The sequence below is a fragment of the Rhinopithecus roxellana genome, chromosome 1, assembly GCF_007565055.1.
Source record: "Rhinopithecus roxellana isolate Shanxi Qingling chromosome 1, ASM756505v1, whole genome shotgun sequence".
Classification (NCBI taxonomy): Eukaryota; Metazoa; Chordata; class Mammalia; order Primates; family Cercopithecidae; genus Rhinopithecus; species Rhinopithecus roxellana.
In genome coordinates this window covers 50,021,962-50,036,556 of record NC_044549.1, presented here as the reverse complement: position 1 = coordinate 50,036,556, position 14,595 = coordinate 50,021,962, and the positions used below count along the sequence as shown (strand labels likewise).

Sequence of the window (14,595 nt, the reverse complement as noted above, 5' to 3'; positions counted from 1 at the left end):
CAATATGCAACCAAAAGTCTCACTGTCTGGTACACATAAGAAAAAATGGTCTGTCAATGGAACCCATCAGAGGAGCCACCAACAACCCCATGACTTGCCTGCTGGTGACAATGATGACATCCTCTGCGATGCAAGACATCTCCTTGATGGTCAAGTAGCACATCCGACGGAGTGTGGGCTGGGAGACAGGTGGGAAAAGACCTATCAGCCCGGGCTCACCAAGGGCCAGAGTTGGGAGAAGATACCTCCTATCTCCACAAAGGCAGCCCACACTAACTGGTGGGGCCAGCTCTCCTTGGCCCTCCCACCACCTTGTCACAGCTGCCACCTCTCAAGGAAAGCAGGGTCGAGGCACTTACATCATTGGACTGAAAGAGCTTGGTCATGGCAAAGAAGGCCTCGGTCGCTTCCGTGGTCCCCAGGTGCTCCCCCTGTGTTAATCAAGACAGAAGTCTCAGCTTGGGACAGAGGGTCAGACAGCAATTCCTGCAGGATCAGCCCATACCAGATCTCCAGACCCTAAAGAGGCTCAAGGGCAACATATGAGACTTGGATGCTGAGGGGACCCCGAGCTGAGCTGTTGTCTACAACCACATAGAGGCTGTCCAATAGCCTAAGAGTGATCATGATTTGTCCACTCCCCTCCAATCCCCCAGCACCATTCTCCCTACCCCCAAGCTTCACCCTGTTACCTGGTTTATGAGGTAAAGAATCTTGGTGAGGATGTGGGCACATTTCCGAGGGTTGATGGGAGTTTCATTAAATACACGGGCCTAAGAAGAAGTGACCAAGGATGTTACCTTCTAGCCTAGTTCATTTCCCTTCAAGTATATTCAATGTCTGAGAAGTCTCAGGGTAAGCTGACTTGCCTAAACAGGGCTTTCTGGGTATGCAACAAGCTTATTTTCATAAGGAAAGGGTTTGTTTTTCTTTACTCAACTACTAATTATTCTTGGACTCTTGTGTAAATATTAGTTAGGGATGTGCTAACCTATTGACTAGCAGATAGTTAGCAAACATCTACTAACTGGAAACAGAAACAATGAATGACAACAATCAAGAAAGAAGCAGCTGGACGCAGTGGCTCACGCCTGTAATCCCAGCACTTTGGGAGGCTGAGTGGGGGGGGTGGATCACCTGAGGTCAGGAGTTCGAGACCAGCCTGGCCAACATGGTGAAACCCCATCTCTATTAAAAATACAAAAATTAGCCAGGCGTGGCCGGGCGCGGTGGCTCAAGCCTGTAATCCCAGCACTTCGGGAGGCCGAGACGGGCGGATCACGAGGTCAGGAGATCGAGACCATCCTGGCTAACACGGTGAAACCCCGTCTCTACTAAAAATACAAAAATCTAGCCGGGCGAGGTGGCGGGCACCTGTAGTCCCAGCTACTCGGGTGGCTGAGGCAGGAGAATGGCATGAACCCGGGAGGCGGAGCTTGCAGTGAGCTGAGATCCGGCCACCGCACTCCAGCCTGGGCGACAGAGCAAGACTCCGTCTCAAAAAAAAAAAAAAAAATTAGCCAGGCGTGGTGGTGGGAGCCTGTAATCTCAGCTACTCGAGAGGCTGAGGCAGGAGAATTGCTGGAACCTGGGAGGCAGAGGTTGCAGACAGCCGAGATCATGCCATTGCATTCCAGCCCAGGCCGACAACAATGAGACTCGATCTCAAATAAAAAAAAAAAAAAAAAAAAGAAGTAAACGTAACTAACTCTCTCCAGGAACAAAGGTTTCCTGTCTTCCAGGCACAAGTTTTCTCCCATGTTGCTCTTTAAAACAACACTTTGAATGTGTTGGTATTTCAGTGGCATTGATGGTGAATATTTACGATGGAAGCTAGAGGGGAGCAAATGTCACTTGCCTCCTGGAGTACGGCACTCTTCTCGAGGTGTTGGAATGGGTTGGAGCCTCCACCTACAGTCAAGGCAATGGAGAAGGTAGGTTTTGACTCTGAACTTCAAAACTCGCCCAGACATAGTAAAGGGAAGATGTCCCTTCCTAGTAAACCTAGTAAAGTTCAAACTCCTCAGGAATGGCAATCAAGCCTCTACAATCTGTCTAGGGATCCTACTAGTCTCCTGCAAGTGGGCGGGCTCCACTCTACCCCAAACCACCCACATTCTCCCAGCAGCCCTGGTACAGTCCTGTGCTTCTCATGGTGCCATGTCTTCTGTTCATTTATATAACTTGTAATTAACTAAGTCCCTATGTGCCAGGGACCACCATCTCGCTGTAACTAGTTCCTTCATAGCAGATGACACATTTGCAAATAATTACACGTGTGATTATCTGGTTGATGTCGGTCTCCTCCACCGTGGGTGCAACCATTCTAATATTCCCAGCTTAGGCACTGAGTGTCCCACTTGCTCTGTTGCAGTATCCAGGACACCGTACAGTGCCCGGCATACAGTAACCGCTCAATATACTTTGCTGAATAAATGAATGATGGGGTCAGAGTTTCCAGTCACAGGATGCTGGCTCCGCGGATTACGCCCCAGTTTGGCCAGCACCAACGTAGCCCCAGCGAATCCCAAGGGGTTGGACGAAGAAAGTAACAAGAGAGCATTCGGCCTGGTTCCCTCCTTTGACAGATGGGTAAATTGAGGCCGGGGGGAGGTGGTGACGCGCCCAAGATCACCCAGAAAATTGCAGTCCGAGCTTACAAGCGTGAGACAGCCGAGCATGCTCGGGCTCTGCGAGGCCTGCCACTGACTAGCTGCGGACCCTGGCACAAGACCCTGCCCCTCACTGGGCCTCAGCCTCCGGGTCAGGACACAGAACCCCAAGGAAGGCTCGGCGGGTGGGGGCCCGGCCTCCTTCAGACCCAGGCCTGGTCCCCTCACCTGACTCCTCGTCCTTCTTGTCGAATTTCTTCAACATAGTGGAGTCGGTGGAGCGCAATGCAGCAACGCAATGCTCGACGGGCGCGGCACGGAGCAGCGGGGCGACAGTGGTTCTACAGGGACCACTTCCGGGCCCCAGCTGTCCACGTCGCCCTGCGCTCTGCGCAGGCGCTTTCCGCGCTCTGCGCCTGCGCTCATTCCTGTCGCCGCAGCCACGTCTAAAGTTAACCCGGCGTCCGCCGGAGCGGGAGTGGGGAAAGCCAGAGGGAGGGGCGAGGGCTAGCTGCGGGGACTACTGACTAGGGTCCCAAGTCTGCTCTCTACGCCTCTTTCCCTGTACCAAGGGAAGAGGAGGAGCCCCTGCCTCTTTGCGCTGTGGCGTGAGTCTTTGTGGCTTTCGGGTGTGAGGTTGGTGGCACACACTGGCCCGCAGTAAACACCCAGTTGATGTGACCGGTCTATGACTGTTATTGCCACCTTCCGAGGGAGCCTTGCCAGCCACTCCTCGCTTTCAGTTTCTTTCCGCTGCCTGATTTCCTTCTCAGCTCGAATCGCCATCTAACACTTTATTTTTGCTTTCTGGCTTTTATTTATTTTGAAACAGGGTCTCGTTCAGCTGCCCAGGCTGTGGTGCAGTTGTGCAATCTCGGCTCACTGCAGCCTACACTTCCCTGGCTCAAGCGATCCTCCCACCTCAGCCTCCCGAGTAGAGCTGGGCGCACCACCCCCGACTAATTTTTTAACTTTGGTAGAGAGGAGGTCTCACTATGATGTTGCCCAGGCTGGTCTTGAACTCGTGGGCTCAAGCGATCCTCCCTTCTCGACTTTCCAAAGTGCTGGGATTACAGCGGTGAACCGCCGCACTCGGCAACTTTCTTGCTCTTTTGGGATTTTTTGGTTTGTCTTTTATTCACTTCAGTGGATAATGTTGACACATAGTAGTTGCTCAGTGAGTTCTCATTGAATGAATGCATGAAATTGCATTTTTTTTTTTTTTTTTTTTTTTTTTTGAGGCGGAGTCTCGCTCTGTCGCCCGGACTGGAGTGCAGTGGCCGGATCTCAGCTCACTGCAAACCCCACCTCCCGGGTTTGCGCCATTCTCCTGCCTCAGCCTCCCGAGTAGCTGGGACTACAGGCTCCCGCCACCTCGCCCGGCTAGTTTTTGTGTTTTTAGTAGAGACGGGGTTTCACTGTGTTAGCCAGGATGGTCTCGATCTCCTGACCTCGTGATCCGCCCGTCTCGGCCTCCCAAAGTGCTGGGATTACAGGCTTGAGCCACCGCGCCCGGCCTGCATTTTTAATTTATATCTGCCGGGCCCTATCTTGTCTGCTCCTGATGCAAATTGTCTTGTACATTATCAACTTTAAGAGATCTAACTAAACAGCATGGAACTTCAACGTTATTTTGTAAATACTTTGGATGTTTATGGAGTGCTAACTAGATCCACTGCCTACGCGGGGAGATGGAAGGGCAGTAAATGAAGCATCACCCAGGGTTTATCTTCCTGGGGACCTATGCAGGACACCCTGAGGCTAAGGTCAGTGCATACCAACAAGCCAGATTGCACTGGCAATGGCAAAGTCGTGATGGCCAAGCCCTGTGACACGGCCCCAGCTTGTCTGGGGAGGGGAAGCCCGCAGCCCTGTGGGCAGGAGCAGTGGGCTTGTGGAGAGAAGAGGCAGCAGAGGCCCCAGGTGAAAAGGGTGACGCAAAGCTGGTGGAGGGGAAGATATCGCTGGGGCCAGCCTTTAGGGTCTGGCTTTGCAGAGGCTAAGGCCAGGGACAACAGATCTTACAACATGTAAAATTGTCAAGAGTCAGAAAGATGTTCAAAATCTTTTATCAGTAACCCCACCCCTAATCAGGAGAAAATTGTTCAAAAGAAGAAAATGAGGCCGGGTGTGGTGGCTCAAGCCTGTAATCCCAGCACTTTGGAAGGCTGAAGCGGGTGGCTCCCCTGAGGTCAGGAGTTCGAGAGCAGCCTCACTAACATGGTGAAACCACATCTCTACTAAATACAAAAAAAAAAAAAAATTAGCCCAGCATGATGGTGCATGCCTGTAATCCCAGCTACTTGGGAGGCTGAGGCAAGAGAATCACTTGAACCTGGGAGGCAGAGAGATTGCAGTGAACTGAGATCACGCCATTGCACTCCAGCCTGAAGCCTGGTCAACAAAAGCGAAACTCCATCTCAAAAAAAAAAAAAAAAAAAAAAGAAAAGAAAATGAAAATGAAGTTGCCTGCTGCAGCAGTTTGCAGCAAAATAATTGTAAACACCCCAAATGTCTATCAATAAAGGGATGATTAAGGAAGTTATGGTACATCTGAGGACTAAACTCTGATTTTTGTCTTGTCTCAGCTACTCCAGGAGCCTGAGATGGGAGGATTGCTTAAGCCTGGGAGGTCAAGTCTGCAGTGAGCCATTATCATGCCACTGTACTTCCATCTTGGGCAACAGAGTAAGACCCTGTCTCAAAAAATATATAGGCGTGACCAGGCACAGTGGCTCATGCCTGTAATCCCAGCACTCGGGAGGCCGAGGAGGGTGGATCACCTGAGGTCAAGAGTTCGAGACCAATCTGACCAGCATGGTGAAACCCCATCTCTACTAAAAATACAAAAATTAGCTGGGGATGGTGGCAGATGCCTATAATCCCAGCTACTTGGGAGGCTGAGGCAGGAGAATTGCTTGAACCCTGGAGGCACAGGTTGCCCTGAGCCAAGATCGGGCCATTGCACTCCAGCCTGCATGACAGGGCAAGACTCTGTCTCCAAAAATACACACACACACACACACATACATATATAGGTGTACAATTCAGTGGCTTTAGTATATTAAAAAAAAGTTTATGCACCTGTCTGCACTAATTGGAGAACATTTTCATCACCCCAAAAAGAAACCTCCTATTCATTAGCAGTCACTCCCCATTTGCCCATCTGCCCAGTCCCTGGCAACTACTAATCTACTTTCTGTCTATAGATTTGCATATTCTGGATATTTCATATAAACAGAATCATATGTAGTCTTTTGTATGTTTTGCTTCTTTCATTTAGCATATTTTCAAGACATGTTATAGCATGAATCATTCCTTTTGTAGCTGGATAATATTCCATTTTATGGATTTACCATATTTTGTTTGTTAATCAGTTGATGGACATTTGGGTGGTTTCCAGTCTAGCTCTTGTGAACAAAGCTGTGAATGCTGGGAATATTAATATACAAGGTTTTGTGTGACCCTATGTTTTAACTTCTCTTGGGTCTATACCTAAGAGTGGAATTACTAGGTCATATGGTAACTATGTTTAACTTTTTGAGAACTGCCTAACTGCTTTTCCAAAGCAGCTGCACCATTTTACATTTCCACCAGCAGTGTATGGGGGTTTCAATTTCTTCACATCCTTGTCAACACTTGTTACTGTCTTTTTGATTACAGCCATTGCTAGTGGGTGTGAAGAGGTTTCAGTTTGCACTTTCCTGATGGCTACTGATGTTGAGCGTCTTTTCATGTGCTTATTGGTCATTTGTATATCTTCTTTGAAAAAATATCTGTTCATATCCCTTGCTCATTTTAAAATTATTTTATCTTTTTATTAGAGTTGTATGAGTAATTTAAGTCTAGACCCCCCCCTTTTTTTTTTTCCAGAGTGTAGCTTTGTCACCCCGGCTGGTGTGCAGTGGTGCAATCTCAGCTCACTGCAACCTGTCTGCCTCCCAGTTTCAAGCGATTCTCATGCCTCAGCCACCCTAGTAGCTGGGACTACAGGCTCATGCCACTAGGCTCAGCTCATTTTTGTATTTTTGGTGGAGACGGGGTTTCACCATGTTGGCAAGGCTGGTCTCGAACTCCTGACCTCAAGTGATCCTCCCATCTCGGCCTCCCAAAGTGTTGGGATCACAGGCATGAGCCACCATGCCAGGCCAGCAGAGATTATTTTTATGATACTTTCCAATGACCACCACCTTCCATACTCTAAGGATTTCCCCAGCCCTCCTCTGAGATGCACCCTCTTGCCCTCTAGGTGGCACCAACTCTCTATTTTTACCTCGAGTTTTTTAGCGAAGGCATAGCTGGAAAAGGCTTGAAGCCCCCATGCCAGGCCCTGTCTGTCCACTAGAGTGACCCAGGGCAGTTTCAGAGTCCGGGGACTAACATGAGCATTCCCTCAGTATAACAGGGAGACTCAGGGCTACCCTTGCTTTAGGGGCAGCTTCCAGCCTCATAAAATAAGTTTTCTAGTCAAAGTAGCAGTCACCTGTTTTCTTCTCCACCCACGCCCACTTTTGAAACCATGCCCTCGCTCATTCGGCATTTGTTGAGCACCCACTGTTACATAATACTTGTAAAAATAGCAAGTACTCTAAACATATGAGCTGTTGTTAACAAAAATTCAACTTTTTTAGGATGAGATCATGAATATAAGCGCCCCTGCCTTTGCAAACTGTGAAGGGCAACATTGTGCTAAGGTGTGATCATTATTAGGGCAGGAGGACCACAATACAAGTGCTAGCGTTTATCAAGGACTCAGCAGACGAGAAGCACTTCATGTATTTTATCCTGAGCCCACCTAATGAAAGTTCAAAGTAAACATCCTGCTGACTTTACTGGCATAAACCTGAATCTCAGAGACATTATGTACATTGATGAAGGACACACGCCAACTGAATGACACAGCTGGGAATCAAACCAGTTTCTTGGGTTTCCACAGACTGCTACTTACCCTGAATCACAAGCCATCAACTAAAAGGAGAGCTCAGGGTGAAATCAAGGTTTGACCTGGACACATGGTTATTAGACAACCTGGGGGGGGGTCCCGTCAGCCTCATAAACATGTTTTCCTTACACCATTTTTCTTTTTTCCCCTTTTATGTATGTATGCATTTATTTTTATTTTTTAATTTTTATTTGTTTATTTATTTTTGAGATGGAATCTCGCTCTGTCGCCCTGGCTGGAGTGCAGTGGCACGATCTCGGCTCACTGCAACCTCCGCCTTCCTGGGTTCAAGCGATTCTCTTGCCTCAGCCTCCTGAGTAGCTGGGGCTACAGGCGTGCGCCACTATACCCAGCTAATTTTTGTATTTTTAGTAGAGACGGGGTTTCACCATGTTGGTTGGCCAGTATGGTCTTGACCTCGTGATCTGCCCGCCTCCGACTCCAAAAGCGCTGGGATTACAGGCATGAGCCACCACGCCCAGCCTTATTTATTTATTTTTTAAAATAGAGACGGGCCTGGGCGCTGTGGCTCACGCCTGTAATCCCAGCACTTTGGGAGACCAAGGCAGGTGGATCACCTGATGTCAGGAGTTCGAGTTTGTTTGTTTGTTTGTTTGTTTTCTTTTTTTTTTTTTTTTTTTTTTTTTTTTGAGACGGAGTCTTGCTCTGTCACCCAGGCTGGAGTGCAGTGGCGCGATCTCGGCTCACTGCAAGCTCCGCCTCCCGGGTTTAAGCCATTCTCCTGCCTCAGCCTCCCGAGTAGCTGGGACTACAGGCGCCCGCCATCTCGCCCAGCTAATTTTTTGTATTTTTTAGTAGAGACGGGGTTTCACCTTGTTAGCCAGGATGGTCTCGATCTCCTGACCTCGTGATCCACCCGTCTCGGCCTCCCAAAGTGCTGGGATTACAGGCTTGAGCCACCGCGCCCGGCTGTTTGTTTTCATTTTTTTGTAAAGACAGGATTTTGTTATGTTGCCCAGGATGGTCTTGAACTCCTGGCCTCAAGCCATCCTCCTGCCTTGGCATCCCAAAACACTGGGATTACAGGCATGAGCCACCATGCTCTGCCCTGGATAATGTTTGATCAAATATCTTGGCAAGTTGACACATAAAATTAACTGTACTTGTTTTTTGTTTGTTTGTTTGTTTTTGAGATGGTGTCTCATTCTGTCACCCAGGCTGGAGTGCAGTGGCCCCATCTCAGCTCACTGCAACCTCTACCTCCCAAGTTCAAGAGATTCTCATGCCTCAGCCTCCTCAGTATTACAGGCACGCACCATCATGCTCCACTTATTATTATTATTATTATTATTTTGAGACAGAGTTTCTCTCTTGTTGCCCAGGCTGGAGTGCAATGGTGTGATCTCGGCTCACCACAACCTCCGCCTCTTGGGTTCAAGCAAATCTGCCTCAACCTCCTGATTAGCTGGGATTACAGGCACGTGCCACCATGCCCAGCTAATTTTAGTAGACGGGATTTCTCCATGTTGGTTAGACTGGTCTCAAACTCCCGACCTCAGGCGATCCACCTGCCTTGTCCTCCCAAAGTCAGCATTTGTTTTTTATCTTCTGTTTACCTTTGCAATGTAAGTTCCTTGTCTGCCATATCCGCAAGGCATGGCACAACATAGGTACTCAGTACATATCAGTTAAATGAATGAATGCCAGAATCAAGATTCCAGGCCCGTGGTCTGAGCACCTACAGGTTTATTCTTTTTCTGCAATAAGAAATTCCAGGCTGGGGCCGGGCGCGGTGGCTCACGCTTGTAATCCCAGCACTTTGGGAGGCTGAGGTGGGGAGATCACGAGGTCACGAAATCGAGACCATCATGACAAACACGGTGAAACCCCATCTCTACTAAAAATACAAAAAAATTAGCCGAGCATGGTGGCGGGCACCTATAGTCCCAGCTACTCGGGAGGCTGAAGCAGGAGAATGGCGTGAACCCGGGAGGTGGAGCTTGCAGTGAGCCAAGATTGTGCCACTGCACTCCAGCCTGGGCGACACAGTGAGACTCCGTCTCAAAAAAAAAAAGAAATTCCAGGCTGGTTGCGGTGGCTCACGCCTATAATCCCACCACTTTGAGGGGGCCAAGGCAAGAGGATCGCTTGAGCCCAGGAGTTCAAGACAAGCCTAAGCAAGATGGCAAGAACCCATTCATACAAAATTTTTAAAAATTAGCCAAGTGTGGTGGCATGTGCCTGTAGTCCCACCTACTTGGGAGGCTGAGGTGGGAGGACCACTTGAGCCCAGGAATTCAAGGCTGCAGTAAACTGTGATCCTGCTGCTGCACTCCAACCTGAATGACAAAATAAGACCCTTTTTCTAAAAAAACAAAAAAAAACTAACAAAAAAAAACCCCAGAAATTCCTTTACATTGATCACTTAAGCTTTACTAAGAAGAAAAACAAGGCCAGGCACGGTGGCTCAAGCCTGTAATCCCAGCACTTTGGGAGGCTGAGACGGGTGGATCACGAGGTCAGGAGATCGAGACCATCTTGGCTAACACGGTGAAACCCCGTCTCTACTTAAAAAAAAAAAAAAAAAAAAAAAAAAAAAAACTAGCCGGGCGAGGTGGCGGGCGCCTGTAGTCCCAGCTACTCGGGAGGCTGAGGCGGGAGAATGGCATAAACCTGGGAGGCAGAGCTTGCAGTGAGCTGAGATCTGGCCACTGCACTCCAGCCTGGGCAACAGAGCGAGACTCCGTCTCAAAAAAAAAAAAGAAGAAAAACATAATATAACATATAAAGTCTAATCAATATCTGTGTGCAAATGGTTGAGTTTCTTTTCATGTGATAAAGTTGAAAGAGCCCTGGTCTGAGGATCTGAGGGCACTCTACCTACCCAGCTTCTTATGGATCCTAAGTTCTGAAGCAACGAAATTAACACCATCCTGCTCTTCTGAGTGTGTGACTGTAAGCTGAAGGGGCTGCAGCAAAGCTTCAGGGTTCCTAAGAACCAGCTTTCCTGCCACTGTAGAGTAGGAGAAGCAGCTGTCTGCAAGCTCTCCCCACCCTCCAGGAGGACTGGAGGGCTGGTGTGGTGGAATAGCTATTAGTGACTCACCAGGAGCTGGTGACAATGAATAGGAAGGGTTTGGAACATCTCCAACCACCAGCAGACTGAGAATAATGACAGTCCAAAAAACCAAAAGGGAGTGTCTATGATAAGGTCTTCCAGGCCTATGCCCCCCTACCCCAACCCCTCAGTAGCGCTTCTTTGTTTAAACCATCATACACAGTAAACATTGAGTTGTACCTGGGTCCATACATTTTGTAGTCAAAATCTCCTGGAACAAGTCTGCTTTTCCATAATAGCTAAAATCTGCCTGATATCATGGAGTGTACACAAATCACTTCGTGTGAATAAAGCAATGTGCATTTGTTGTGCAAGGACTGCCCACTTCGCTGCGCCTTGCCCTGATCCCATTCCATCAGCTCCCTGAAGGGTGTTTATGGAGCAATTTGGGAAGGGCCTTGAGCTTAGAAGTCCCCAGGAAGTGCAGCCACTGGGTGACTATTTTCTCATGCAAAACATGTCACTGGGGACTGGAAGAGCCATAAACAGGAGTTGGTGGGTAGGGGAGGAAGGGCACAGAGCTGGATTGCCCAAGAGACACAGTAAGCAAGTATTTGCACCCCAGCCAAGCAGGTGAACCAAGACGAGAGAGCAAGGAAGGGAGGGAGAATACTTGAAATAATTAAATATTTGATATTTACTCCCCAAAAAAGACTCAAAGTAGTCATCAGGAAAAAATATCAGGATATTGCTGGTTTATGTTAGTTGTTATTTTGCTTCAGAACTAGGCAAGCCAACAGTGTATCCTGGGTAACGTGCAAGCTCCGGAGCCATCCAGCTTGGGTTGTGGTCCGTGCCCTGCCAGAGGTGTTTCTTTCCCATCATAAAAATAAAAAGAAAACAAAACCCTCTCTCTATCTTCTACTCCTCATTTCTCTCTCCTTCACAAGAAAGAATATAGACAACCTATAAAAATTCTAGGGATGGCTCCTTAAAAAGAGCAGCCCTTACTCACTCCCTGTCTCTGCCTCTTCTAGACCAGCCACTATCCCCACATCTGCACTAGGATCTGCTCTGCCCAATGTCCCCAGCCTTCTCTTTTGTATTTTATCTTATTTATTTATTTACTGAGACAAGGTCTGGATCTGTCACCCAGGCTAGAGGGCAGTGACTCAATCATGTTTCACTGCAACCTCAACTCCTAGGCTCAAGCGACCCTCACACCCCAGCCTCCCAAGTAGCTGGGACCACAGGCGCACACCACGATACCTGGCTAATTTTTGTATTTTTTGTAGAGATGGGGTCTTGCTATGTTGCCCAGGCTGGTCACAAATTCCAGGGCTCAATTGATCCTCCCACCCTGGCCCCTGAAAATGCTGGGATTACAGGCATGAGCCACATGCCCAACCATATGTTGTTTTAGGCAACTAAGTTTTGAGATCATTTTTAAGTAGCAATAGATAAGTAACATACCATTTCCTTTGGTGAATTCCAAGAAGGGCGTGGTCATTGGTTTCAAATGTTGCTGAAAGGTTGAGCAAGAGAAGTGAAACAAAGTTCCCCGGGAGTCATCAGAAAGAGAAAGCTGGGGCTGGGTGTGGTGGCTCACGCCTGTAATCCCAGCGCTTGTGGGGACAAGATGAGAGGGAGAATCGCTTGAACCCAGCAGTTGAGAGCAGGCAACATAGTGAGAACCCATCTCTACGAAAAAACGTAAAAAATTAGCTGGGTGGGGGGTGCACGCCTATGGTCCCAACTACTCGAAAGGCTGAGGCAGGAGGGCTGCTTGAGCCCAGGAGGTAGAGACTGCAGTGAGCTATGATTGTACAACTGCACTCCAGCCTGGGAGACAGAGAGACCTTGCCTCAAAAAAAAAAAAAAAAAAAAAAAAAAAAAAAACCACACAAATAGACCCTACAAAAATCCCTGCACATTTAATGAGATGCTACCTTATGCCCATTAGGATGGTCACTGCCAAAAAAACAGAAGATAGCAATTGTTAGTGAGGATGTAGAGACATTGGAACCCTTTACACTGTTTTGTTTTGTTTTGTTTTGTTTTTTGTTTTGTTTTGTTTTGTTTGAGGTAGAGTCTCACTCTATTGCCCAGGCCGGAGTGCAATGGCATGATCTCAGCTCACTGCAACCCACCTCCTGGGTTCAAGCTATTCTCATGCCTCAACCTCCTGAGTAGCTGGGATTACAGGTGCCCACTACCATGCCTGGCTAATTTTTTGTATTTTAGTAAAGATGGGGTTTCACCATGTTGGCCAAGCTTGTCTCGAACTCTTGACCTCAGGTGATCCACCCGCCTCAGCCTCCCAAAGTGCTGGGATTACAGGCGTGAGCCACTGCACCTGGCCTTCCCTTTACACTGTTGAAGGGTATATAAAATGATACAACTGCTCTGGAAAATTGCAGGGCAGCTCCTCAAAAAATTAAACATAGGATTATCATGTAATGCAGCAATCCCACTTCTGGATATATACCCAAAAGAATGGAAAGCAGGATGTCAATGAGAATATTTGCATACTCACATTCATTGTTACATTATTCACAATAGCCACAATGTGGAAGCAAGACAAGTGTCCATTGAAGGATACAGATACACAGATAAGAAAAATATGGCATATGATGGAATATTATTCAGTCTTAAAAAGAAGGAAATCATTCACATACTACAATATGGGTGAACCTTGAGGATGTTATGTTAATAAGCCAGCCATAAAAAGACAAATACTGTATGATTCCATTTATTTGAGTATATAAAGTAGTCACACTCAAAGAAATAGCAGAATGGTGGTTACCAGGGACTTAGGGAGGGAAATGGAAATTGTTGAACAATGAGTATATACTTTCAGTTTGCAAGATGAAAAAGTTCTGAAGATCTCTTATACCACAATGTGAACATAGCTAATGCTGCTGAAGTGTACTTTGTTTTTTTTTTTGAGACAAAGTTCACTCTGGTCACCCAGATTGGAGTGCAGTGGCATGATCTCGGCTCACTGCACCCTCTGCCTCCGGGCCTAAGTGATCCTTCCACCTCAGCCTCCCAAGTAGCTGGGACTATATGTTTGTGTCACCATGTGAAGCTGATTTTCATATTTGCTTTTGTAGAAACAAGCTTTTGCTATATTGCCCAGTCTGGTCTTGAACTCCTGGGCTCAAGCAATCCGTCTGCCTTGGCCTCCCAAAGTGCTGGGATTACAGGCCTGAGCCCCCATGGGTGGCCAAAGTGTACTCTTAGAAATGGTTAGAAATGGGCCAGGCGCAGTTGCTTATGCCTGTAATCTCAACACTTTGGGAGGCCGAGGCAGCAATCATGAGGTCAGGAGATCAAGACCATCCTGGCTAACACGGTGAAACCCTATCTCTACTAAAAATACAAAAAGTTAGTCAGGCATGGTGGCATGCGCCTTTAGTCCCAGCTACTTGGGAGACTGAGGCAGGAGAATCGCTTGAACCTGGGAGGTGGAGGTTGTAGTGAGCTGAGATCGTGCCACTGCACTCCAGCCTGGGCGACAGAGCGAGATGCCGTCTCAAAAAGAAAAGAAAAGAAATGGTTAGAAATGACCAGGGATGGGCTGGGCACGGTGGCTCACGCCTATAATTCCACCACTTTGGGAAGCCGAGGCGGGCGGATCATGAGGTCAGGAGATTGAGACCATCCTGGCTAACATGGTGAAACCCCATCTCTACTAAAAATACAAAAAATTAGCCAGGTGTGGTGGCGGGCGCCTGTAGTCCCAGCTACTTGGGAGGCTGAGGCAGGAGAATGGCATGAACCCGGGAGGCAGAGCTTACAGTGAGTGGAGATCGTGCCACTGCACTCCAGCCTGGGTGATTGGGTGACAGAGCAAGACTCCATCTCAAAAAAAAAAAAAAGAAAGAAAGAAAAGAAATGGTCAGGCATGGTGGCTCACACCTGTAATCCCAGCACTTTAGGAAGCCAAATTGGGAGCATGGCTTGAGGCCAGGAGTTTGCGACCAGCTTGGGCAACATATTGAGACCCCTCTTGATAA

At 47.9% G+C, this 14,595-nt stretch overlaps 1 protein-coding gene across 1 annotated transcript in view; it reads right to left on the bottom strand.

Annotated features, from left to right (window-relative positions):
* COPG1 (coatomer protein complex subunit gamma 1) overlaps window positions 1-3,011 on the bottom strand; it is a 29,527-nt gene extending 26,516 nt beyond the window's left edge. Inside the window, exons 1-5 of the mRNA XM_010354752.2 lie at window positions 2,841-3,011; window positions 1,859-1,911; window positions 693-773; window positions 360-431; window positions 99-178 (exon numbers count right to left, since the gene is read on the bottom strand). Of these exons, the coding sequence (XP_010353054.1) occupies window positions 99-178; window positions 360-431; window positions 693-773; window positions 1,859-1,911; window positions 2,841-2,877 (323 nt within the window). The 5' untranslated portion in view covers window positions 2,878-3,011. The remainder of the gene's footprint in view (window positions 1-98; window positions 179-359; window positions 432-692; window positions 774-1,858; window positions 1,912-2,840) is intronic.
* Between the last annotated feature and the right edge of the window lie 11,584 nt (window positions 3,012-14,595).